The sequence below is a fragment of the Manis javanica genome, chromosome 13 (genome assembly GCF_040802235.1).
Source record: "Manis javanica isolate MJ-LG chromosome 13, MJ_LKY, whole genome shotgun sequence".
NCBI classification, from domain to species: domain Eukaryota; kingdom Metazoa; phylum Chordata; class Mammalia; order Pholidota; family Manidae; genus Manis; species Manis javanica.
In genome coordinates, this window is record NC_133168.1 from 2,431,481 (window position 1) to 2,457,156 (window position 25,676).

Sequence of the window (25,676 nt, forward strand, 5' to 3'; positions counted from 1 at the left end):
CGTGAGGCTCTGCCGGCAGACGGGAGGAGCGAGGCATTCTCTGGATGCGTGCGGGTCTATAAAAATAAACAATTTGTTGTGCATTGTGTTTGGGGGCCCTGCAAACAGGTTGGTTGCAAAATAGAGTCCTTATCCACTCTGTTCTTTGTGGTAGGAATGGAAGAAAAGAAGTATTTTTTTGGAACAGCAGTGATTTATTTCGCACGGGGCTTCCCAGATCTCATGGGCTCTCACGGGCTTCTCACCCGATCCCCCTGGCAGCCTGGTGACACCACGCCGGCAGGTACGCGTGTCTGTCAGGAGGGGACCCTGATGCCTAACAGCCGCACAGAGCTACTCCACAGAGACTCAAGGCCAGTGCCCCTGGCCCCTCAGCCACAGAAATGTGGTCCTTGTCTGCTGTGCAAGCAAAGCTCTCAGCTACCAAACATGGAGAAATAAAACCGGTTCCAAGGTAACCAAGCACTTGCCCCCGCCTCTCACCTTTCAAAGGCGCGAGTGGTGAGCATGTCGGTTCCTGGGGTTTTCATACTTGCTTTCCTCCGGCTGTACCTGCACAGGTGGGTCCAGGGTGTGTGTCTTTCTTAGACAATGAATTATCGATGGGCAAACTTGAATTGCTACATCGCGTTACACGGCACTGATACAGTGTCGCAGAGGCGTCTCTGTTTTACAAAGAGTGTCATGATGAAGACATCCTGGTCATGCGTTTCTACACTTCAGCCTGAACAACAGTGTGCCTGGAGATTTGTGAGAACTGTTTGTGTCTGCCCGGGGGCCGCCTGAGGGAGCCGTGGGGAGGTCACTGCTCCCCCGGGGCTGGTGGGTGCAATGCCGGGTGGTGAGGCATTGCCTCGGAGAGGTGTAACTTGTGCTGTTTGAATCTTGTTTTATTGTTAAGGCTTTCAAAGGTTTTCTTAGCAAAGTAGTTTAAAGGAACCTAGGTCTCCAGTTGATTTCTATTACAAAGAAGTCATCTTCAAAAGAGAGTTTGCTTTGGAGACAGAGACTGAACTAGAAACAAGCAAATCACCCCGCCACCAGTGCTTTCTCAGAACTAAATGTGAAGTATAAATAGGGAACAAAACAGGAAGTAGTGGTTTGCAAAAAAAGAAAGACATAGTTGTAGCTGCCCTAAAAAGTGCCTTCCCTTACACCGTAGAGGTGGCTCAGGGACGGGTGACAGAGTCACTTACCTCCCCTCCCAGCAGGGACAAGCATCTCCCAGCCAGCCTGGCCTTGAGGCTCCCGAAACTGCCCTTTAACAACCTTTTATGAATATTTGGGTCTGTCTGCACATCGCGGGCACTGGCTAAACAAGTGTGCTTTCTCCTTTCAGGGAGCAGGGAGGGCAGGACATTCCCAAAGGAGGCCTTCTTACCAAGTCCCCACCCGGCCCAAGGGGCAGGCAGATGCCCCCCTTCCCCAGTATGTGTGCTGGAGTCTAACTAGGAAACAGCTTTCTTATTTAAGGCACCGGGCATTTGGAAAATGGTAACGTAGGAATGAAAGGGGACTGACACTGAGCCGCGGTCCCTGCAGCTGCCTTCCCTCCTCCTTCCCCCTGAGCTACAGGGAGGAGGTGGTGTGGCTGCGGGCAGGGCCAGGCCCCCGCAGGGCGTGGGACCCTGTGCGCCTGTCCACAGTGACTGCTGCATCTGCGGTGGGTTTGTGTCGCAGCTGAGCGACTCTAAGCCTCGGAAATCTAAGGAAGTCAGGGCGAGCCTCCTCGAGCTAGCTGACAGAGAATGAGAGGGGTAAGCCCAAGGGGAAAGAAAGAGAATCCCAGGCAAAGGGAGCTGTACATGCAAAGGCCCTGTGGCGGGAGGAGGGGCCACAACTATAAATAAAGAGCTGGATAAAAGGCCACCGTGGCGATTCCATGATTTTCGGGCTAATGGTGCTCAAGAGAGTGAGCCTGTTTATTTTCCCACTGTAAATGACCTACGTGTTCTGCTCAAGTGCTTACAGATTTTTCCTTTTGCCTTTGTGTGTATTATTTTCACCAGGAATTGTTGGAGATGTTTATTCTTGAAGAGGTTTTCTGAAGACACAGAGAGCCGCTTCATTTTGGGAGACAGCCTCTTAATAGGCCTTTGAGTATTTCCTTTTTATTAGCTGTGACCTTTGCTTTAAACATTTGATAAATTGTCATCGTCTGTCTTCCATAGTTGTGCTTTCTCTAAAAAATACTCCATTTACCTTGCTGCCACTGCATGCCACATTCGGGAACCTTTCCTATTTGCAGTATTAATCTTTGCTATTTTTACTTTTTTGGTTCACGTCTTAGTTTTGGAAAGGGAGATTTTGGGGACCCTGGAGTTTCATCACCGTCGTTTCTGGGTGTCTGGGTCTGTTATTGAAAGACCACTGAGTAAGCGCCTCCTTCCAGCTCTTTAAAATTATTCTGAGAAGACATTTAGAGAATCCCCCATGGCTAAAATAACCTCTGCAGTTTTTCAAGTCCCTATCTCATTACTTAAAGCTGTATTTATTTGTGTATTAAAATTATATTTATTTGTGGCAGGGAGTCAGGAAGTAGTTCTTTCCTGATGAGCACGTGAGCTGTGCCATCATCCAGGTGTGGGAAGTGACATGGACAGTGGGAGGACTTCCGGTCTCCGCTGTCTCCCCAGCTGCCCTGTTCCCTCCTGTGCCACGAGGAAGGGTTCACTGTTGCTCCGTTAGCATGAAATTCATTGGCCAGATTCAGCCATCTGCGAAGTCCTTCGTACTCCTACGACAGGTGCGCTTCGATAGAAGGACGCAAGCGGAAGTAAAACAGCAGCAAAGCCCAGTTTAAGAAACAGCTTTTTTTCCTAGGAAATTTTTTTCTGACTTATTAAGAAATTTGGGATAGTTAAGAATAATCCAGAGTGATGCAGATTTTTGGAGTAATGTGCTAATTAATTTGTCACCCTTCCCTTACTCTTCAAATCCTATTCAGTAAAGAATTCCATGAGGGTGCATCGCCCTCGCCAGTGCAAGAGCGCAGCTAGATGGCCCTTCAAGTGGACTCGCATTTCCTCCAGAGCAAGAGACGCAGTGCCTTTCCTGGCTGCGGGTTTTCTCTCGTTGACTTTTTAAGATTGAAGTGTAGCTGATATACAATGTTATTTTGGTTTCAAGTGTACAACACAGTGACTCGACCTTTATCAACATTATTAAATGGTCACCCCAATAAATGTAGCTACTGTCTGTCAACATAGAAAGATATGACAGTATTATTGACTATATTCTCTATGCTTTCTTTCATCCCCATGACTAATTTATATTATAATTGAGATTTTATGCCTCTTTATCCCCTTCACCTATTTCACCTGCCCACCCCAGCCCCTCGCTCATGGTGACCACCCATCTCTTCTCTGTGTCGATGAGTCTATTTGTTTTGTTCATTTGTTTTGTTTTAGATTCCACATATAAGTGAAATCATACAGTCTTTGTCTTTCTCTGTCCGGCTTATTTCATTTAGCCTAATACCCTCTAGGTCCATCCATATCGTCACAAATGGCAGGATTTCTTTTTTCTTTTTGTGGCGGAGTGACATTCCGTTGTGTATATGTACCCCGTCTTCCTTATCCATTCACATTGACGGACACTTAAGTTGCTTCCATACCTTGGCTGATGTAAATAACGTGGCATCTCTTGCTGACTTTTGATCTTAACCTTAGCAGATACCCTGCTGACTTCCTCATCAGAGGTTATGTAGAAAGGTGGAGAAGCATGTCTAGACTAGGAAAAACTCCTGCTTCCAAAGTTTGTCAAGATCAGCAAACAGTGAAGAAGCCAGAAACTTGATCGTGGTAGTTCGAAATGGGACTCAGACCAAGAGTCATATGGCAAAAATCTTACTGAATACATTTTGGTGGTTTTCCAATGTTTTTGGAAGCCTCTTTTTTTGAAATGAGCCCTTTGGGTACTTGTGGGCACTGCAGAGTACAGATGTGAAGTCTAGAAATAGAAGGATGTTCTTTGTTTACACGTCATTGGTTCATAGTCACTGACCATAATTCGCTGACTCTCAGGTGTCCTTGATTATATGACATGTCATTAGTTTATGTGCCACTAAGAAAGGAAAAATGCCGTCTGGAATTCTGGCATGCTTACATTGCTGTAGGTGCATCGTGATCTCAGAGATGTTATTGTGTGAAAAAACATGCATCTTAGAATCAGTGAGATTTGGTATTTTTCTTAAACTGGCAAAAAAACAGGGAAAACTGACTTCCTCAACAGCTTGTCTATTTCTTTGAAATATTTAACAATACATTCCATAAATAAATTTGTACTTTAAAGTTCTATGTACTAGGTATGACTTTCCAAGAACAGTCAAAATTACTGATAGAATGCTGTTCGTATTCAGAGAATTAGCAGAGAGACCTTACATTTGTAAAGGATGTCCAAAATCTCCCATGTCGAGTATTTAAGAATTTCCACTATCTGAGATTTTCCTTCATGAGCAAATCACTCTGGTGCCCACAGGGCTGTGCAGAGCATTGTTCAGAGGCTACCTCTATCATCTTGCCCAACTTTTCCTGCAGCGTTTTGAGCAAAAGCCTGACACTGTTGGGTGCCACTTGCCTTCAGAGATGAAGTTCATCACCTAACTTCATCCCTGTGTTACAGTCTAAAGGTCTATCTGACTTGTCACTTTCCTGAACATTCCAGGAAATCTGAGCTCATGATACCACCATGTTCTCTGGGTTGGAATTGATCAACTACCTCTGGCTACAAGATTTAGGCAAAGCTACCTGAGAGGCTGTCAGTATTTTTGATGCTAAGAATATTAGAGGACATGGGTATGTGCTTGGGGGAGAGGATCTGTACGCACACTTAGCAATCACTCGTAGTCCCACCACCCCTGCCACGGAGGCATTGCGGCGTGTTCGCTTTTACTTTCTCACCATACATTTTTGCATAGCTAATTTTTCTGTGTACTTTATGTGATGTTTATTCACTCAGACTTATGTCATTAAAAGAGTATTGTTAAAGGCTTTCAGTGCGTTGATTACCTTATCCTGTAGATATGTTACGTGTACATTTTATTTTTGCAATTCTAAGTCATGGTAAAATGATCACCTGTGCATGTAAATCTCAGTCCACGTTTTGATGAAGGTGCATTACCAACTTTAATGCAATTGATTTGTACTGTTAAACTTCTTTCCCGGGGAAAAAAGGTCCTAACAATTTATAACCCACCCAAAAGGAGAGGAGAGAATATGAGAGAATGGCTGTGTTTATTTGATACTATTATGAGATCAGTTCAAAGTAGGACCGACTGGGGAAACTGAGATGTACATGGACAGTTTTCTCGTTGCTGGTGACAAGATGGGCTGTGTTTGGAGCTGAGCATCTCTTGTCCTCTCCACCTAGCCAGGACGTTCCCCACTCCACTCCAGCCCACAGGAATTCACTCGCCTTGAAATTATCCCAGGAGCCCAACAGCACCGTAAAGGCTCCTTGTGGTGCCCGGCTCCCTCGTGTCTTCCCCTCCAGGAAGGACAGGGACGGCCCAGAGCACCAAACCGGATCCATGTTTGTCTTGCAAACCCAACAAACACTTCTGTTTCTGTTTTGCTTTGTGTCTGGACTGATTCCTAGCACCTCTCCTGCTGTGAGAGATTTGTTTCTTCCTCCTGCAAGACTGGCACCAGCAGAAATGCAGTCTCCGAGGGTCCCGGGGAGGAAGCGAGGCCGGCCCCCTCTGCACTCGACGCCTGTGAGGATGGCAGTTCATAACCTGTATTCTGCTTCAGCTGATTCTTTACCCGCAGTGAAGACCCCAAAGAAAAGGGGGCGGAAACCTGGGCACAAGGTATGGCTCCATCGCCTCCCTTCTCCAAAGCGGCCTTGGGCTGGGGCACGGGGGGCTTGGGCAGAGCTCACAGCAAAGCGTGATGACAGGTCGGGAGTGGGGTAAAGACGGGATGAGACGTCAGGTTCTCCCGGGGAGGCGTGTGCCGGGCGAGGCCTTATTGTTAAAACACGGCACCCGAGACTTGCTGTCATTGTCGCATCCGTTTTTACAAGTGAAGAAAGCTGGTCGCACCAGATGGGGGAAGTTGTAAGGTGAGCAGATTTTAGGGTCATAGCTGAACACACATTATGAAGCGTTGCATGTAAATTAGTGTTTCAGACACTCTGCTTTCCCGAACTGCGAGGAGGGCAGCTCTCGAAGCCACTTCCCAGAACTCGTTCGTCATTTATTTTAGCAGAAGCAGATGAAGCCCCTGAGACATTTAGGTCAACAATGCGAGCAGGCCAGTGTCAGAGGACATGGACGCGTTTCTCCCAAACAGGCCTCAACAAGGGGACTCATCATGAAATTTCGGGGTGTTAATTCATGGTTTCCGGCTTATAAAAGGTGCTGACGTTAAGTTTGACTACATGGAGGCATATCAGGCCAAATTAAAATCCCATGACCCTTTGAAGAACTCATTATTTGGCAAGGCTGGGGGGTAAAGAATAAATTCTCTGATGTAGCTGCAATAAAGCAGCCCAAGCCCAGGAGGGGGGGCTTCTCCTCTCCGATGGTTTGAAGTGGCGACCAGAGAAGAGGGGCTGGTTATTGAGCTTGTTCTCTGTGAGCCTTTTGGGAGTTAGAAAATGAGCTTCAGAAGTTTTCCTTCATTTATTTTCCTTGAAATAAAGAGCTTGTTTCCATCTTGAGATCTGACTACTCCAGCCAAAATGCAAATTGCCAATTAACTCCCATATATTTAGGAAAATGTATGGAAATTATTTCAGGTCAGCAGGAAAACAAAGCTTCCGGAAGAATCGGTAATGAATTCAGTCTTTATCCGTTTGGTTCTCCGCAGCTCTTCCAGATACTGGAGAATAAAAATGGTAGGCAGCGGCGACGGGGGCTCAGAGTTATTTCGGGGCCGTTGGCCTCAGTAAAAGGAGCTTTAGCTCAGCCATCTCGAGACGCAGAGTCTTGGGTCGCTGGCTGTGTTCTAACAAAGAGCCGCCGCCTTTCCCCAGTGGGCTCTGCAGCCTCAGGCCCAGGTCTCTGAGGCTGGCCCAGGGGCATCTCCCGGCTCAGCACCCTGCTCAGTCGCTGGGGTCTGGGAACTGCGTCGGGAAGCCCTTCTGCGGGTGGGGCCCACGGGCAAATCAGGATCCCAAGAAACACACTGAAAACTAAACTCTCCTATCCGGCTTCTCCCACTCCCCTGGGAGCTGTGACCCAAGAATGAAAATTGCTGACAGACACAGCATTTCTGGGGCCAGGAAAAATGAAAATTCAGTCCAGGGAATGCACCTGACTTCGCAATTTTCCTGTCTCTTAAAAAGATCAGTTTTCAGTTCTCCGAACCCTCAGAGACACCCCCGGGCAGGAGGAGGTATGGTCAGCAGGCAGGGCAGTCCCTCCCCAGAGCAGGCAGGTCTCAAGCCCACACTCCACAGAGTTTCTGTTCTGGGCATAAAAGCCGCAGCTCTTCCTAGTGTCTGCCTCCCATGTGTTTGGGGCGAAACGGGTGGGAATCATTTCGGACCAGCCACTCCCAGACAGCTGCCCCAGCCACGGGCTCAGTGTCCGGGAAGAAGACCCCTAGAGCAGGTGCCGGTCCGCGGGGAGTCCTCACCCCCATGAGGACGTGTGGGGAGAACCGTGTGAAAATCTTCACAAAGCTAAAATGATCCCACTTAAAGGAGCATCCTTTATTCTGAACTACCTGCTTCCTACTATCCTGGTGTCACCATCTACCTTATTTTATTAAGTGTCCTATATTATCAGGATTTGGTAATTTAAAAAAATGTCCTCATGTGGCAAAATAAATTTGGCAATGTATTAGGTCTCTCTAGTTTTATTTTGACAATTTCTTAGACCCTGAAGCCCCATTTCACTACTAATGAAAGGGTTTTAATTGTGGAGAAGCCAGCAAGGAAACTGCACAGTTTCATTCCATTTACCAAATGGCCATTACTTTGGCAATTTTAACTACCTGGGACACAGTCAGGGGGCCAGAAGTTGTTTAAAAAAAAGTGAGCAAGTGGAATAAGATATTACTTGGTCTACCCTTAAAGACTTTGTATTTCACTACTAAGAAAATGCTTCCAAGCCCTTCTTCAGAGTCTTAATTGTAGACATACTTCTTACCAGCTTAATTACAACAGTTTAATAGCCTAAGATTTGAAGGGGAAGATGTTTTGGGGTAAAAGACTGTACACCCAGCTGGACATTGAAAAGTGCAATTACTAAATGATACATTAATTATATGGAAATAATAAAATATTCAATAATATTATCCATATTATATAATGATAATAATATAATTTTGTTATGTCAATAATAATATGATGGTGATATATGCATACAAATAATATTACAATAAATGGCAAGTGTTTGAGTCTTGGGTGGGCTCTTCCCCAGGAGACTCTGAGGGCGCCCGGTGTGGGACGGTGTTGCGGGTCTGTGCTGCTGGCATGGGTCGCTGGTCGCATGGTGCAGGGCACTCTCCCAGGCTGCTCTGCCAGCTGCCTCTGTGCCCTGTGCAGGAGGACACTCTCTGGTCCAGCAGTGGGCACCATCCTCTCCCTTTAAGACTCGCACAGCTAGCACAGGCTGTGACATTTAATGCCGTCACTACATCTCAAGAATAACGTGAGTGAATCGCAGGCAGGGAAGGAGGAGTTCAACTGGCAGTCACACGTGGGTGCGCCAGAATCCGTGGGTCACGCCTCCCCCTGGGGCCCCGGCCGGCAGCTGCTTTGCTGGGGCGCACCCGCTGCCGCGAGGGCATTGTTTCATGGCCTTGCTGCCCCCTCCTCCCAAAGAGCCATATGCCAACTGCCGTGATAACTGCCTTCTGCGTTACCGAGTAGAACATTTACATCTCCATTTGAAGTGTCTGCCGTTGGTTTAGATGCTCAGTTCAGAGGTTTCCCCAAGGTTATGCAGGTTTTCCTTACATTTCATGACTAAGAAGATCACTGGTGTCTTTTTAGATAAAGAGAGAGGGTCCGCACCAAGGAGAGACCCTCGCTTCCATTCTGTAGATGCAGCTGACTATGACGTCTCCCAGCTTCCGTGTCTCTGTGATTGGGATTATGATACAAGCAGGAAGGATGTGCGGGGTTTTTACCCCCAGCACCTAAGAATAATAACGAACACTGACGATGATAGTCTGATGGAACCTTCCCTGCGCCCTTCTGTGGTTGAAGCTCTGAGTCAAACACTTTATGTCTGTCTTCTTATTTGGTCCTTGATAGTTTGATAGTAAGGTGGGTGGTCAGAAAATCTGCAGGAGTCAGGCCTGAACTGACCCAGCCCCGCAGCCCGAGGCCCCTGTGGGCAGCAGACCTCTACTCCTCGGCCATCTCTTTGCATTATTATTCCTAATACTAATTATGCTCCCTGATTCAAAAAAAGGTAAATTATATTCTGTCTGCTCTGCTTAATGAGCTAAGAAAAGGGAGACATGTTCTAGAAAGAATGTCATCCCTCAATACTGAAGACAAATAGTTAAAATGTTCTAAAATGATAGGAATTGTATTGGTCAGGATACAAATTCAGCTGTTGTAACAAAGGCCAAATGACAGTGGCTTAAGGAAGATAGAGCTTATTTCTCTCTCATGTTAAAGTCTGGGGAGCCTGTCTGGGGCTGATACGAGGGTTCCATGGTTTTGGGGACCCAGACGCCTTCTATGTCGTGGTGGCTGTACTCTTCTTAACACATGGTCTCCACGTTAAGCTCTAAAACGGCTCCTCCAGTTCCCACTGTCCCACTGTCCAGCCAGCACAATGGGGGCGGACGTAGTAGAGGGACATCTTCCCCTTTAGGGACCCAACCCCACAGCTGCCCACGCCCCTTACACTGGGCATCTCACTGGCCAGAACACACTCACTTGGCCACACTTAGCTCCAGGGGAGGCAGGAAAATATTGTGCTAGGTGACCAGGTTATCAGCCAAAATTCAGGGACTCCATTAATAAAAGAAGAAGGGGAGGGTGGGTATTTGAGATCGTCAAGCAGCTTCTGCTAATTACGTAAAGGACAGTCTGCTGTTAACTGGAAAATTCATTTTAAAAAGAAAGTAATTTTCAATAAACACGGGTAAATGCAACATTTTGTTTTGTTCCCTTGTTCTTATTGTCATCCCTTTTCCCCGAAAAAGTAATCGTTCTTGGCATTAACAAGGAAGTCAAGTTCACAAAAATCTCAATTAAGAGAATAAACTTGAGTAGAAAGGGTTTTGTTTGTTAGTTTCAACATTTATTTAAAACCTCTTTCTCAGCTGTGTTCCTGTTAGGACTGTTAAATTGGCTTCAGTACTTCTTTGTCCGGATCTTGTATTGCCCTAGAGTTTTATCTGTGAACACAAAACATAGCTCAACAGTATGCCAGGGAAGAAGGGGCATCTCGTAACCCTTCCTGTGCTTATTTTCAAGGTCCCCCCCTGCTGGTGGTAGGTAGGGAGCGCCCTGTGGGGAAAATAGCCCCCAGCCACCAGGCCCCGGCCTTCCTTCAGCCGGAATACCTAGGGAGGTGCTAGCCCCCCCTCCCCCCGTGGCTGTCCGGGCTGGAGCAGGGCTCAGGGCTGAGGCTCGGCAGCGGGTCTGGGGCACCTCTGAGTGTGACCCCAAACGTGACTCGATCATGAACTTGCATCCTCAGTTCAGCCCCCAGAGCTGCCCAGTAGAAAGGTGTGGCCGCACGATAGTGTAGCAACGGTCACCTGACATCAGGGGAGATTCCGGGCAGGGGGCACAGCATTGCTAGGTTTTCACTGACCCAATGGGCTTTCTCTTGCAGCTCAAGGCCCGGGTTCTCATGACCCCTGTAGCCCTCTCACCTCCGCGGAGCACCCCGGAGCCCGACCTGAGCTCCTTCCCTCAGGATGCAGCCACCATTCCGCGCTTGGCAGCCCCACAGGCCCTCACAGGTAGGTTGGGCAAGTGTGCCCCGAGGCTGCCATGGCCTGCCCGCCCTCCGTCAGGTCTTTGTGAATGAGCGAGCTGTCTGGAGGTAGTTAGTTCACAGGAAGGGTGTCATGTGCGGGGCGGACAGCAGCTAGGTGACCAAGGACTCTGAGCAGCCGAGTGTAAGTGTCTCACAGCTTGGCTTGCTTGAAACCCGGCATTCTGCATCTCGGGTTCCGCTGTCTGCCCGGGGCAGGACTAGAAAGAGTGGCTGGTGGTCCAGGTTCTTTTCTTCAGAGCCAGGTTTACTTTGCACCAGTAGGGAGCCTACTCACCTTGACTAGTTTCACCCCTGGGTCCACACCTCCAGATCCCCCAAGGGTCCTGATCTCCCTGAGTCCCACCTGGCCCCCTCCCAGGTCAAGTAGAGCTCAACCATCTCCCTCATGGGGTGTCCAGGGACCACCAGCCCCATCGTAAGACAGAGCAACCAGGTACCATCTCTCTCTCTCTCTCTCTCTCTCTCTCTCTCACACACACACACACACACACGTAGTTCTCTCTCATCACAAACCACCCTGTGCTCACATCCCACTCAAATCCCTCCAACCCCCTCCCTGCTCTTTGGTAAACACCAAACTTGTTAGCGGGGCAGCAGGACCCTGCGGCTCACCGCCCTCCTCTCAGAACCCGAGACAACACAGGGTCTCAGCATGTTCTCTTCCCTCCATCTGGAATGGTCTTTACTTGGCTTCCTGTTCCTCCCTTGTACCCCAGCTCAGGCTCTCCTGCCAGGGCCCCCAGGATGGGCTCCCCTGGTGCCCCCCAGTGTCTCTTGCAGACACGGTCCCACGCCACTACCTGGGATGCCCTGAGTAGGTCTGCCTCCCTGATGGGAGCCCCTGAGCTCTGGGAAGCCCGGGCCATGCAGATTGGGTTCACCATTTTCTGTGGGGCCTAGCACTGTGCCAGGCATGAAGGTCCCTTATTAATTAGATGCTCCCAAATCGTCTGGGATGGGTGCAAAAGCAGGCAGTCTGACGGAGTGAAGAGAGCATAGCCTTGACTTCTCAACAACTTGAGTCTACAGCCTGCTGTGTAATGAATCATACACTTTATGAGCGGCTGTCTAGCCACTTTAAGCCTCAGGTTCTTCATTAGTTAAGGAAATACTAACACCTCATTCCCAGGCTTGTCTTGAGAGTCAAACAAGATAAATATAGAAAGTGCCTAGAATATAGTAACTGCTCAGTAAAAACTAATTTTCTTCACCTTTGTTGTTACTGTTTAATCCTCCCCAAATCCTACTGTCCTCTATTAATGTCCCTCTTCAACACCCCTTTGCGCTATAGGCCCCCAAAATAAGATGCTGGTACCCTGGGATGGGGGCAGGGGAGACATAAAACAAGGTATGAATGGGTGGAGGAAAATATGACGCCTACTATTAATATTTGTTGTATCTCATCCTTTAAGAATTTCTACTTTTTTATTATGTTTAAAACATACAAAATACATGAATACAGTCAAGAATGTATATGACCTATAAATAAATAAACACGTTTTGGGGAACATGCTCAAAATCTCTCACCAATGGGGTAATGACCTGAAAGCGTGGGAACCATTGGTGGGGTCCCCTGAGTGGGCAGCTGCGTGCTCACTGTCTCTGAGATGTAAGCAGCATTCTCTTCAGAACTTCACTGAATATGTGGTCTTTGGAGTCATCAGCATCATCTCGATTTTTTATTAAATGAAGGGTAACAAAAAAATCCCAGCAAACATTACGTAGAGCTCAACAGGTCCTTTGGAGACAGAAGGACAGTTTTGCACGTGCATGTGATCAGCATTGAAGCTCATTTTCTTATGCACGTGGCCCCTGTGGGCACCTGTAACAGGTGCCTACAGTACAGGCGTGAGCTCAGCGGAGGGGCTGCAGCGCCCGTCTGCTCCCGGCCAGGAGGCCCTCTTGAGAGCAGGTGCTGGCAGCTGGGCTGATTGACTCTTTGGCCTCTCTTACTTCTTAAATTGGAATTGAAGGGGCTCTGCTTCCGGCTTTTTCTGTTTCCCAAGGCCAGGGCCACGCGGGCATGGCTGAGGCCTCCCCCAGGCCCGGGCCAGGCCCGATAAGCATCCTGTGCTGAGGGTTTCGTGGGTCTGTGTCCACAGTCCGCCTCTACATCAATAAGCAGGCCGACGCGGGGCCGTACCTGGAGAGGAGGAGGGTGCGGCAGCTCCCCGAGCATTTCGGGCCCGAGAGGCCGTCAGCCGTCCTGCAGCAGGCCGTGCAGGCGTGCATCGACTGCGCCCACCAGCAGAAGCTGGTCTTCTCCCTGGTCAAGCAGGGCCACGGTGGGGACATGGTGTCAGGTAAGGCCCTGGGAGGTGTGCGGGGGCCGTGGGTGTCTCTCCCAAGACGGAAGCAGCCAAAATCAGGCTTGGGGGGCAGGGTGGTGGCCAGTTTCTGTCCTCCATCCGCTGGGTTCCAGGGGCCTTAAATGAGCCTGTGCGCTCAGGGCCTCTGTCAGGGCTTGAGGAGAGGATGCTTCCAGACTCGGACAAGAGGACAGACGCCTGAACTCTGACCCTTGGCTCTGTGCTCCCTTCCCCCTCCCTTGTCTAATCCATCCGGAAGTCTTACATTGCCCAGCTGCAGGATATAGCCAGCATCCGGCCACCTTTCACCACCCACAGCAACTACTCTGGTTCCTTAAAAATCCAAGATGATGCCCCTACTCCGCCATAGACCCTCCATGACTCCCGTGTCACTCGGAAGAAGCCCACATCCTGACAAGGGCCCGCCTGCCTGGGTGACCTGCCCTGGCTACTTCTCTGATGTCCTGGCCTCTTCTGAGTCCCACTCTGCTCCTTGCTGATCCTCTTATATTCTCCAAGCACGCTCCTGCCTCAGGGCCTCTGCACCGGAGGTTCTCTCTTTCTGGAAGGCTCTTCCCCAGATGGCCATGCGACTTTCTCCTGGGCTTCCTGCAGTCTGCCACTCAAATGCCACCTCACTGAGGAGCCTGACCACCCTGGTCTGAAATATCAGCCCTGGGCACTACTGTGCTCCATAGCACTTCTTACTCCCCAGGGCAGTGTGGGGGACTTGGGCTCTCACCCTCGTCTCACAGGGTGTGTTTTCTTTTTTCTCCATTTATTTATTTATTTATTTATTTATTTATTTATTTATTTATTTATTTTGATATCGTTAATGTATAATTACTTGATTATGGTTACTAGACTCCTCCCATTATCAAGTCCCCGCCACACACCCCATTACAGTTACTGTCCATCAGCGTAGTAAGATGCTGTAGACTCACTACTTGTCTTCTCTGTGTTGCACAGCCCTCCCCATGCCCCCCACCCCCTACATTATGTGTGCTAACTGTAATGCCCCCTTTTCCCCTTATCCCTCCCTCCCTACCCACCCATCCTCCCCAACCCCTTCCCTTTGGTAACTGTTAGCCCATTCTTGGGTTCTGTGAATCTGCTGCTGTTTTGTTCCTTCAGTTTTCCTTTGTTCTTATACTCCACAGATGAGTGAAATCATTTGGTACTTGTCTTTCTCTGCCTGGCTTATTTCACTAAGCATAATACCCTCCAGCTCCATCCATGTTGTTGCAAATGGTAGGATTTGTTTTTTTCTTACGGCTGAATAATATTCCATTGTGTATATGTACCACATCTTCTTCATCCATTCCTCTGCTGATGGACGCTTAGGTTGCTTCCATTTCTTGGCTATTGTAAATAGTGCTGCGATAAACATAGGGCTGCATATGTCTGTTTGAAACTGGGCTCCTGCATTCTTAGGGTAAATTTCTAGGAGTGAAATTCCCAGTCAAATGGTATTTCTATTTTTAGTTTTTTAAGGAACCTCCATACTGCTTTCCACAATGTTTGATCACCAGCAGTGTAGGAGGGTTCCCTTTCCCCACATCCTCGCCAACATGTGTGGTGAGGGTGTGTTTTCTTAAACAAGAGCCATCAAGGTCGATTCCTTCTCCATCATCACTGGCTCCTCCAGTTTTCAGCCCCAACCTAACAGCTTCCAGAAGGAGCAGAAATCGTCACCACAGGCGAGAGGCAGAATCAGGAGCCATGCTCCCTCCAGACGTCCGCCTGCATGGGCTCTTTCCATCTTAGCTGAGCCTCTTACACAAAGGCTGCCACCTGCCTCAGGTCCTGGAGCACCAGGCCCCTGCAAGGGGTTTGGTCTCCAAGGAGATACCTGGTGCCTTTGGTGGCCCAGCAGCATGGACATGGCCTCCATGCCTCCAGGGAAAGGGGAGAAGATTCCTCAGCAGTGGTGGTGGAGATGGCCCTGCTGGTGGCTAGGAGAGGGCCAGGGCAGGGGAGCCGCTGATGTCGCACACCCCGACTCCGCAGGGCATTTTAGCTCCAGATCCAGAGCTGGGGCGGGGAGGAAATTGGGTCTGACTTGATGGTAACTGATTAAAACAGACCTTGGCAAGGCCCGGAAGCATGTGTCTGAGCCACAGTGACTTCTGAGAGATTTCAGCAGGTGTGAGCAGAGACGGAAGGAGGCAGTACTGTGCCAAGAGGCCAGGAGGGGGTCCTGTTGTCGGGACCCCCAGGAGCCCCTTGGCCATCCCTCTCCTGGCTGCTGTTGGAGAGCCAGGGCCTCCATCCGGGGCTGCTCTCTGAGATCCTGCACCCTGAGCTGTTGCAGTAGGACGGGCGCCTCACCTCTGTGGTCTTCCTCCCAAAAAGCCCACACCCCAGTTAAATCAAGAGAAAAACATTGGCAAACCAAAATAGAGGGCTATTTTATAAAATACCTGCCCGGTGCTCTCCAAAACCGTCAAGTCATGGACACAAGGAAAGAGAGACAGCCCCATGCCAGAGGAGGCTACAGGGATGTAGCTGGTAAACACAGGGTGACAGACACAGGACCTCAGGGAGACGACAGCAGAACCCAAAGGGTGCAGGGCTGGCATAAAGCAAAGCCCCGACAGGAGCCTCCTCCATGGGGCTGAAGGGCCGCGGTCTTCCCAGGCACCCCGCTCTGACTGGCTGCCTCTCTGCCCCTCCAGTTTCGGCCTCCTTCGACGGGAAGCAGCACCTGCGGAGTCTGCCCGTGGTGAACAGCATCGGGTACGTCCTCCGCTTCCTTGCCAAGCTGTGCCGAAGCCTCCTGTGTGATGGCCTCTTCAGCCACCAGCCCTTTGCCAGAGGCTCCAGGGCCTCCGAGGAAGCCCGGGGGAAGCAGGAGGGCACAGAGGCAGGTAGGCTTTGCCCGCCTGCCTTTGGGGGCTGCAGGTGGTCGCCGCGGTCACTGCCCACCTGGCACAGGTGAGGCTGCTCTGACGGGAGTTCCCCTGCTGGAGGCCCATGGGTGGCCTCCCTGGGCCCCCAGGGGGGGCAGTCAGGGCTGGCTGGGACCAAGCCCCCTAGACGGTCCCCAGCCAGGCTGCCGTGGGGACAGATTGCTCTAGCTCCTGAGAGCTGACATCACAGCTTTCAAGCCTGTCATTATAATTTAGACAGTGAGATCATATGGCAGACATGGAGTGATTCAGACACTCACCTTTGACTAATTAAGACTCACGGGTGCTTTTATCACTGTGGAGTAGTCGAAACACTAGGAAACTAGGGGACTGAGGAATACCAAGGGAACAGGGGCTAAAGAATCCATTACACGTGCCCTGCCTGGGGCCCTCAGATGCCTGCCCATATCAATAAGGGTGTAGCATGGCCTATCACTGCAGGACTTTGATGGCCATGAGTCAGGCATGCTCCCCAGGAGGAGTCAGTTTCCCATCTCAGGATGGAAAGTGACCCCTGGGCTGAGCTGCTTTTGTGCCACCAGTCCCAGAGCTGCCCAGCAGAGGAGAGTGGCCAGTGGGAAAGCCACAGGGGCAAAGTTGCCACTGTTCTATCTGCCCGAGGGGCCAGATGCCAATGGGACATGCCCCTCCCCCACTTAGAGTTACAGATTTGCAGAGTTGAACGTGACTTCAGGTCCTGGATTCTGGGTTCCCAAAGACAAGCAGAGATAATTGCCTTTTTCTTTCTCTGGAAGCAGTGTTGTTGATTTATAAAGAACACATAGACAGTGAAACTGGAATCTAGTCATTATATAATTATGCAAACATTGGCTGAACCCTCTTCTGCTCCAAGTACCATGTGAGAGCCTGTCTTGGGATAAGACAAATGCATGAGCTTGGGAAGTTTTTGAGGTTTTGAGTGGCTGTTATGAAATAACAGAAAATAGATACATTTGCTGGTATGTTCTCGTGGACAGGGTTCGGGTCTTCAACAAAAGGAAACTTGTAATCAGAGTAGCTATACCTTAAATCTAGGAGGACCCCAGGGGAGAATAAACTTAAATTCTTAGATTTGCTTAGACACTGTCAAGAACCTTGTCTACGATTTTACTTGAATCTGTCTAAAACCTGGGTAAACAGGAAGAAATTTGGCCTTTACAGGAAAGAGACCTGATTAAACGCGGTCTGTGCGAGCAGAGGCTGAATACAGCTGTGATTGTCTTGATACCACTGTAGGGGTGACCCTGGGAAGGCCTTCTTATCTCTCTGGGTTCTGGTTTCCTAAATGAGGGCTTGGAGTTGCTCATGCTCAACGCATGTTGTGATTCTGACAGTCTGTGAACCTGGCCTCTCCTGTAAGCCTTAACTGCTCAGAAACATACCCTAAGCCGATGGATCCTCTAGTGAATCTTGCAGTGAGAATAGCAGAGTGGTCTGATTTTACTTTGCAAACCCTTGAATCCTTGTTACTCTGGACAGCAATGACCCCTGGGACATATTCATAAAGCCACGTAACTAATGTCTCCCATTCTCCCTTACATGTGTCCTGTGGGACACTTCCCCAGCCATGATGGACTTTAGGACACATCTTGTGACTTTTGTGGCTCCTTTCAGGTAACAAAACATTTTCTAGTCAGTATGTCCTGGTCCGTGTGATAATCAAACTTCAAGTTTCATACAGAGAGTTAACTCCTCAGGTAGGGGAGGAAGGGGTGGCCGGCTTCTCTCCCCCACCACTGCCCAACCTCATGTTTTGGCTGCTCCCTGTCTAGCTGATAATGGTTTCGAATCCGATCAGAGTGGGGAAGGAAGGGAGGCGAGGGGCAGGCGAGTTTTCACCTGACCAGCCCCCCGGGACCCTGCCTCCAGCCAATGTCCACGTTGCTCTTTGTCCAGCGGGGTTCTTTGGTGATCTTACCTTCTCTCACCTGCACTTTCTTAGCACAGATGAGTGTAACTTGTCTCTGGCCGGTCACTGACAACTCTCTCCTTAGCCTCAAGGTATCCAGGGTGAGTCTGTAGCTTCTTTAGCTGAGGCCCCCTTGTGCCTCCAGACAGTTCTCTGGAAAGGATCTAATGATCTGACTTCAGTCTCTCTCCTGCCGGCCTGCGTCTGGTCCCTGAGACGCATCACACATCCTTTGCCCAAACAGGGCATGTGGGCTGGTCCCTGTAGGCACCTCTCCTTTGTTCTGCCGCCAGACCTGGAGATTTCTTGTGGGACTCAAATGATAACCCACTGTGGCTCTCAAGTTCCAGGAACAGACATCAAGCTATGCACACGGCCACCCTGAAGCCCTTGGGGACATAGTGGACAGTTTCTCCATAAATCATCTTCTAGCCAACCTGTGTCTCAACCTCTACAATTTCTTCTGCAGCCTGGAGGTGGGTGGTCTTCTGTAGGTATAAAAGTGACTTTTTACAAGATTTCTTTTTGCTAGATCTGCACACTGGACTCCGGTGTGAGGGTGTGTATTGTTTGTGGCCTTAGCCAAAACTAAGACTAAAACAGCTTCATTTTAACAGTCTGTGCCTGGAGCCCCCCTGCTTCCCTTCAGTGAACACCGAGGCAGCGCCCGCCTCGGCTCCCCACTTCTCCTCGCCCCCTCCCGGCTCGCCGTGCGGTGGGGAGGTCCAGCTTTGCCCGGGGGTCCTGGGCCGCCTCACCTTGTCCCTAGATTGAGGCAGGTGTTTCTACCTGGAAGCTGGTTTTCCTCCTGGTGGCCTGGCTTTGGAAATAATGACTCCAGCTGTCTCCATGATCCCTTGTCTAAATCATGGTTGCTTCGAAAAAATGAACTGCTCCAAACCACCCGACCTCGTGGTGAACGTTTCTCAGGCAGAGCCGAGGGCTGTGGTTCCTGAGTCCGGGAGCCCCCAGGGGGGAGGAGGAAGCAGCTCCGCACCGTGTGCCCTGAGCCGCTGCGTGGCTTCCCGCCAGCCTGCCGGGGAGCCCCCGGGGAGAGCACCAGGGGGTTGGCCTTGAGGCTGACATGTTTTTAGGATTGCCTTGGCAACATTCCCTTACAGGGTGACACATCAGATTATTAGCGTTACTTTAGATGAGGAATTCGTTTATCACCCGCTTTCCCACTGTTGTGGCAAGAAAGTCGTGTGTATTTATAAGAGGGAGGGGCTGGACGTCTTTGTTGATTGTAGGCTCCGTATCCGCCCACAGGACCGCATTGTTCCTAAACTAGATCTTACAGACTTGAGCTCATTGGAACCAGGTCCTGCTGTGCCCTGAGCTTGCTCAGGTGAAGCTGGAGTGTGCCAGGCTGAGAGCCGCACAGTCAGAGGGCTGCTTGGTGCCCACTGGAGCATTTTCAGAAGACAGTTAATCAGATGTTAAGAAAATGCAAAGCCATGGCCTGTAAGGATTATCAAAGAAACCGCAATGCGTTGACAATGGATGATGCAGGTCCAGTCCACGAGAGCAGGTCGCATGGATCTGGTCTCTGTGGACCCAAAGGTGGAGTCTTGGCGCTCAAAATCTGGCTGCGTGCATCGCCGTCGCCTGAGTAAGAAGGCAGGCACTGAGCGGCCTGCATCCTGCGACAGCAGAGCCAGGTGTTTTGAGGTCACGATAAAGTTCGAGAAGCGAGGATTTAAGAAATACTTCCCCAGGTGGAGAACTTGGCTGCTGAATAACCAAGGGGACCCTCAGAAGGAAGCTCCCTCAGGAGTCGGGCCGAGCTGACGTCTGTAAAGACCTGTGAGAAGTCAGCTGCTCAGAGTTGACAACCTGTGTGGGTGGCAGCGAGCGTCCCGTTCTCAGTGACAAATGTGGACGTCTGTTTATTAGGGTCATGGCAGAAACTCTGTGACGCCAGCAAGATGTCCTCCCTGGTCCCTTCCAGGCTGAGAGTCACAGACGAAGGTGGCAGAGGATGGCTGGGGACAGCAGGAGGTCAGGGAGCCCCGGGAAGCCAGCCTGCGGCCCCCGCCCCTGAGGCCACAGTGAGGAGACAAGCAGAGGGGCCGGCAGCACAGTAGAGCCGGCCTCTTGCAAACGGGTTCCTCAGGCCTTTGAAACAGAGACTCTTGCCAAATGACCTTTGCCCTGTGTCCCCGGAAACACTGGGCTTTGGACCTAATCAGCTGCCTGCATTCAGTGAGGAAGGTAGAGAGCTTGGCTTGAGATGGGGACCCTCGGCCATTTTCCTCCCCTTCTGTCATTGGATGGCCGAGCGCGGTCTGTGTGTTAGAAGTAGAGCCACTTTCTGGGTGCTTTAGGAGAACGGAGCAGAAATGTGGATTTGGTATCACTTGTGGTTCTGCCAGAAGTCACGAGAGGATTGTAGGGGAGATCTTACCTCACCTTTGAATGTTGGAAAGAAAGGTCTCAATTGTAAATAAACTTTGGCCTGTGCTTCTCCGACTTCAGTTTGGTTAGGAACCACCCGGGCATCTTGTTAAAAAAGCTCGGTGGGGCTGGGAGCCTGCGTCTCTAACGGGCGCCCGGGTGATGCTGGCACCACCGCTGGCTGGGGAGCGCGCCCAGAGTGATGGAGTGGGTGCTGGCAGAGTCCTGCTCAGAGAGGAGATGTGCTTCAGACTTGCAGTGAAATAAGTCTGTCTGTGCTAGGATGATGCCTCCTCTGAACAAGGGTTGCCCTGAGATGGTCCAGGACCTGAGATGGTGTCTGTGGGCTGGAAGGGAGGACAGCAGCGCGAGGGGGTGGAGGGGCCAGGCGCAGAGGAGCATGTGCAAACCCGGTGAGAAAGAGGAGGTCCGCAGCACGGGGGGGGGGGGAGGGCGCAAGAAAGGAAAGAGTGACAATAGGCAGACTTCTCTGGGGGGCTGGCCACCCCCACGGCAGGGTCACTGGGGCCTTTTAAGCATCTCTGAGTCCCTAGGTGTCCATCTGCTCTCCCAGACCTTGCTTACGCATCCTCTTAATTAAGAGGCTCTTACTGGCTCTTCACTCTGCCGTGCATTGCGAGGATCTGGGTCTAGCTCTCATCTCCTTGCTAGATGGACTCGGAGGCAGGCCGTGCAGTCCCAGCAGAGTCGGAGACGCAACGAGGCCGCAGTAAATATTTACTGATTCGAATTGAATGCAACACAGCAGAACAAACTGTCTCCTCACGAAGACGAGGGGAGGCCTTTGGAAACCGCAGATGTGATAGCTGAACGCTGTAGCAAGATCTGATTGAGGGATCGGTTTCCTGCCTTTTGAAGGTTTAACATCACGAGAACAAATTGTTTACTTTTTGTGGAGCGGCTTCTTTGATTCGCGGTGGGTGGAGGGAGTGACGGGAGGGAGGACATGATTCTCGAGGCTTGATGTTTTCCTCCTCGGCGTGTGGCCTTTGAGCCGGGCTCCAAAAGGCTGTTGGAGCCACACACACAGGGGTCGCGGGGTGGTCGAGCCTATCCACCCAGCACTTTGAGATCAAATCTGCTTCCTCGTTGAACTGCAGATTTGTCTAATATGATAGCTCTACAGAGAATGACTGTACAGAGACTATCTCTTCCCAAAAGGTTGTTTATTTCTGAAAAGAAATAGAATTTCTGAAGTGTCAGGAGTTCCATTACACAGAAGCACCCTTTTAGTCCATCAGCTAAACATTTACTGAGCTGCCCTTTTTGATGCCCCGAGGTGCACAGGGCCTGGTTATGCCCAGAGCCACCCAGAAAGGCAGCAGCGGTGGGGAGCCCAGGCCTTCCCCGTCCTGACCTCTGCTATTCTTCCCAGCCGGCACGTTGGAGGGGCCCCGTCACCCAGCACGTGGGGGTAGGCCGTGCCTCCTGTCTCCCAGCCCAGGAGGCTGACCACACAGACTCCACGTTCACGAGTGGCACTTCTAGCAAAGATGTAGAACCACACAAAGCCCCACCCCACTCAGCAAACTCGAGGTGGCAACCGCATGTCAAGCAGACTGACTCCATTTGTCCTCTCGGCCCCGAGGACTGTTTCGTCCTTGTCCTGTGGCCCAGCCACATCATTGCAGGACGATCTCCAGAGGCCAGGCACAGCCCCTGGCGGAGCTTTTTCATCTCTTCGAAGCCCACACGAAGTGGCCGGGCAGATGTTTGACCTGGTGGTTTAGACAATAGTGGAGAGCAAAGGAATGAATGAAGGTGTGTTACTCCTGACTCCCTGTGGCTGCTGGTCTCCCAGGGCAGGCCAGTGGCTGGGATATCACAGAGCTGTCTTCTCACAGCCACGGGTCACATGAACATCATGAGCTTTGGGGCTCTCAGTCCAGGTTGGTGGAAAGGGGGCGTCTGGAAGGGAATGAAGCATCTGTGTTAAGCTCGGGTCCTAAGGATCTTGCACAAAGTTTTGATGGAAAGGTTAAAAGAAGAGTGTCCACAAGTTCTAAAGTAAATCAGTGGCCAGATATTTTCAGACAGAGAGGCCAGGAGAAGCCCCACCAGAGCTCGTACCACGTAGAAGGAATCCAGGGTACGATTCCTAATTTTAGCCTGTGTGCCAATATGAGTTCATTTAGGAACAGCTCTTTAATGCATTTTCAATTATAGCATTCATTAAATTATAATATTTATGCATATTTTAAAACATTGAGCTAAAAGCGAAAAATATAACCTCTAGAGAAAAGCCTGGGTTTTGTAGAATTTAAAATAGATTTTTACAGCATTCAGTTATTTATTGGGTCCCTTTGCATTGTAAGGATAATGTTCTTTTTCTTGTTCTGCAGATATTGAGGAAGCACAAGATACATACTCAATAGTCACTGGCTAAATGAATGAATGAATGTTCCAATTAAATTGTTGTGGTCCCCAAGGTACTTTAAATATGGGATAGATATGCATAATATTGAATCATGTTGATCAACTTGAGATATTTAAATACAAAGTGTCTATATTAAAGTGAAACGGAAAGAAAGTAAGCCCCTCCCCAGCTGGCCCCACGATGCCGGGGATCCTGCGATGGCTGCAGAAGGCCTTCCCGTGCGTCGCCAGCAGCCTGTCCCAGGGGCTCCTGCCTTTGGGAACAGGGGATGTAGGGGATGGGCCAGGCCCCCCCAGACATCCAAGGAGATGGAGACCACGTTCTCTGATTTGCACATCAGAACGCAGAAGGTGCAAGGACTGATGGAGACCAAGGGCTGAGTGTATGAGAGGCAGCCATTCCAGAACCTCCATGAGCTGCGGCTGGACACTCTGTCCCCGCTTTGGGCTCTTTCCCTGGACCGATACCCTGAGCCCCTGGGCTTGGCTCCAGTTAATGTCTGCAGGTCACCCACACAGTACGTGCTGACCGTGCCTCAGCACTAACGTTAAAATGGCGAGCAATGCCGAGAGGATCGAGACTACCTAGGAAACCGGTAGACACCAAGATGGACTCTGTCCTGTTAGTGGGAGTGTCCGGGTCTCATACATAAGCAGCTGAAGAATGAACCCATAATCTTCCCGGCAGAGAACTGAACAGGTATTCTACAGCAGGTGTATCCTAGCTGCTACTGAATTAATAAGTACAGCTTCCAATCTGGATATGTGGAGTACAGAGGAATGAAATAAATTCCCCTTTTCCATCTGTATTAGCTGCCTATTGCTGTGTGACAAATTGGCCCAAAATTTAGAGACTTCACATATATTATCTCAGAGTTCCTGCGAGTTAGGGGTTGGGCTGTAGCGTAACTGAGTCCTCTGTCTCCGGGCCTCTCACGAGGTGGTACGCATCCCAAGGCTTGCCCAGGGGAGGACCCCCTCCTTGGCTCATTCACGGGGCTGTTGGCAGGATTCGGTTCCCCAGGAGCTGTCAGTTCCTCGCCATACAGGCCTCTCCGCGGAGCATCTCATTACCTGGCAGCTTTCTCGACTAGCGTGAGGAATACTGCAAGGGACTGGGGGCCTTCCTCAAAGCCAGGATGTCCATTTAGAACCAAAACGTACAAGGTATCCTCTATTGCAGGCTCTCCAACATCTTCCAGATTAAGGACCACTTTTAATTTCCCCCAAATTCTATGAAAGACCAAAAAGGGCTGTTGAGGAAACAGCTTCCCCTTGAAAGGTCCCCACCGTTGCCCTCCCCCACCCCAGGGGGTCCCTATAAGTCTGGGGTGGGGGCCTGGCAGAGCTCCAAGCCCCTGCAGAGGGCGACTATGGAACTGGCCTTCCTTTCAAGACTGAAAGAACAAGCTCGTTATTCCAAACAGCTGTCTTTTGGCAGAATCTCCAGGGGAGGAAGTCAGCCCGCAGGCTTAGAACCGTCTTCGGCAAACCAGAAACGTCGGGGAGAGAGGGGTAAAGAATTTCAGGTGTCAGGCATTAAATTATGGTTGGTTTCTGCACATTTCATTAGGGAAGAGAAATACATAAATGTACTTAAGTGGGCCAGAGGGGAGTCATAAGGTTGCTTCTGAGGGCAGAGTGATCTGAACTTCGAGACAGGCTCGAACAGAAAATCTATACTGGCCAGAGACCAAGTTAATGGAAAATTTAATTGAAGCGAATGAAAGACAAACCCTTATAGGTGGTGTGGCCTGGTGCCCTTTGAACCCGGCAGGCTGGGACTGGAGGCCCCAGAGGCCCCAGGGACAGTGGGACAGCTTACGTGAGCAAAGAACAAGGGCGGGACTGAGCCTGAGAAAGGAACCCCGGACCTGTGCCGGCGCCTCGGTGAGAGGGCGGCCGGGGCAAGAGCTGGTCCTGCCGCGGAAGCCCCCTGGGGGCCCCTCTGCCTCCTCTGCCCGCTTGGGGCACCTGCCGGGTACAGCGTAGCCGGGAAGGAGTGTGCGTGAGGCTGCTGGCCGCAGCCCCCCAGGTGAGTGCTGCCCCGGGGCCCTGGCTCAGCACCGGGAGGGGCACCCTCCTGGGCACCCACTCTGGTTTCTGGGAACCGCTCCCTCTGGCCCCCCTTCTTGCAGCGTCCCTCCTCACGGGGCCCTTTCTCTGCCTCCCAGAGCGTGCTGGCTGTGCTCTAGGCAGGGCACCTGCTTCTGCAGGGGGTACAGCCATGCCCCAGCTACTCGGGGCGGTGGCGTGGGGCCCCCGGCTGCATCCTGTCCCCCCTGGGTCTCAGGGCCGGTCTCTGCGGCACTGTGTCTCTTTAAGCAGCCGGGCCAAGTCGTTCACACACAGAACCCTCTGGACCTGGACCCGGTGGTCTGACCTGGCCAGCCTGGGCAGGGTTGTGTGGCCTGCAGGGCTGGGCCGGCCGACTGGCCACCAACCCCGAGAAGGGCCACGGCCCCCAGCCTAGGGGACACAGCCTGAGGTGCAGCAGAGCCCAGTGTGGGAGCCGTGGGGAGTCCTGACTGATGTGGGGACGTGCGGTGGGAAGAGGAGGGTGAGTGTGAGTGTGTGTGCCTGTGTGTGTGCATGCGAGAGGAAGAACTGTTGGGCACTGAGAAGGGGTAGTGCCTAAGTCGTGGGAGTGACAGTCTAAGCCCAGGTAGAGAGCCTGTTTAATTTCTAAATAAGACGAACAGTCCGGGTCCCCTTAGCTGCGAGCAGTTAGGTCTGTGTCCTAACCGACAGGGGCTCAGCGCCGGCCCGAACTCAGCTGGGTCTGGAGGGTCGCACGCACGGCCCCGTCCCCCTCGGCTCCTTCGCCT

General features: G+C 50.9%; 1 protein-coding gene across 5 annotated transcripts in view; it reads left to right on the forward strand.

The window, feature by feature from the left end:
• SCML4 (Scm polycomb group protein like 4) overlaps positions 1-25,676 on the forward strand; it is a 78,921-nt gene that overhangs the window by 33,298 nt on the left and 19,947 nt on the right. For 4 of the 5 annotated variants that reach the window (XM_037012227.2, XM_037012228.2, XM_037012225.2 and 1 more), the window contains 4 exons: positions 5,599-5,812; positions 10,757-10,886; positions 13,027-13,227; positions 15,912-16,103. In XM_037012227.2, coding sequence (XP_036868122.1) covers positions 5,657-5,812; positions 10,757-10,886; positions 13,027-13,227; positions 15,912-16,103 — 679 coding nt within the window. In that variant the 5' untranslated portion in view covers positions 5,599-5,656. The other variant, XM_037012230.2, reaches the window with a different exon arrangement.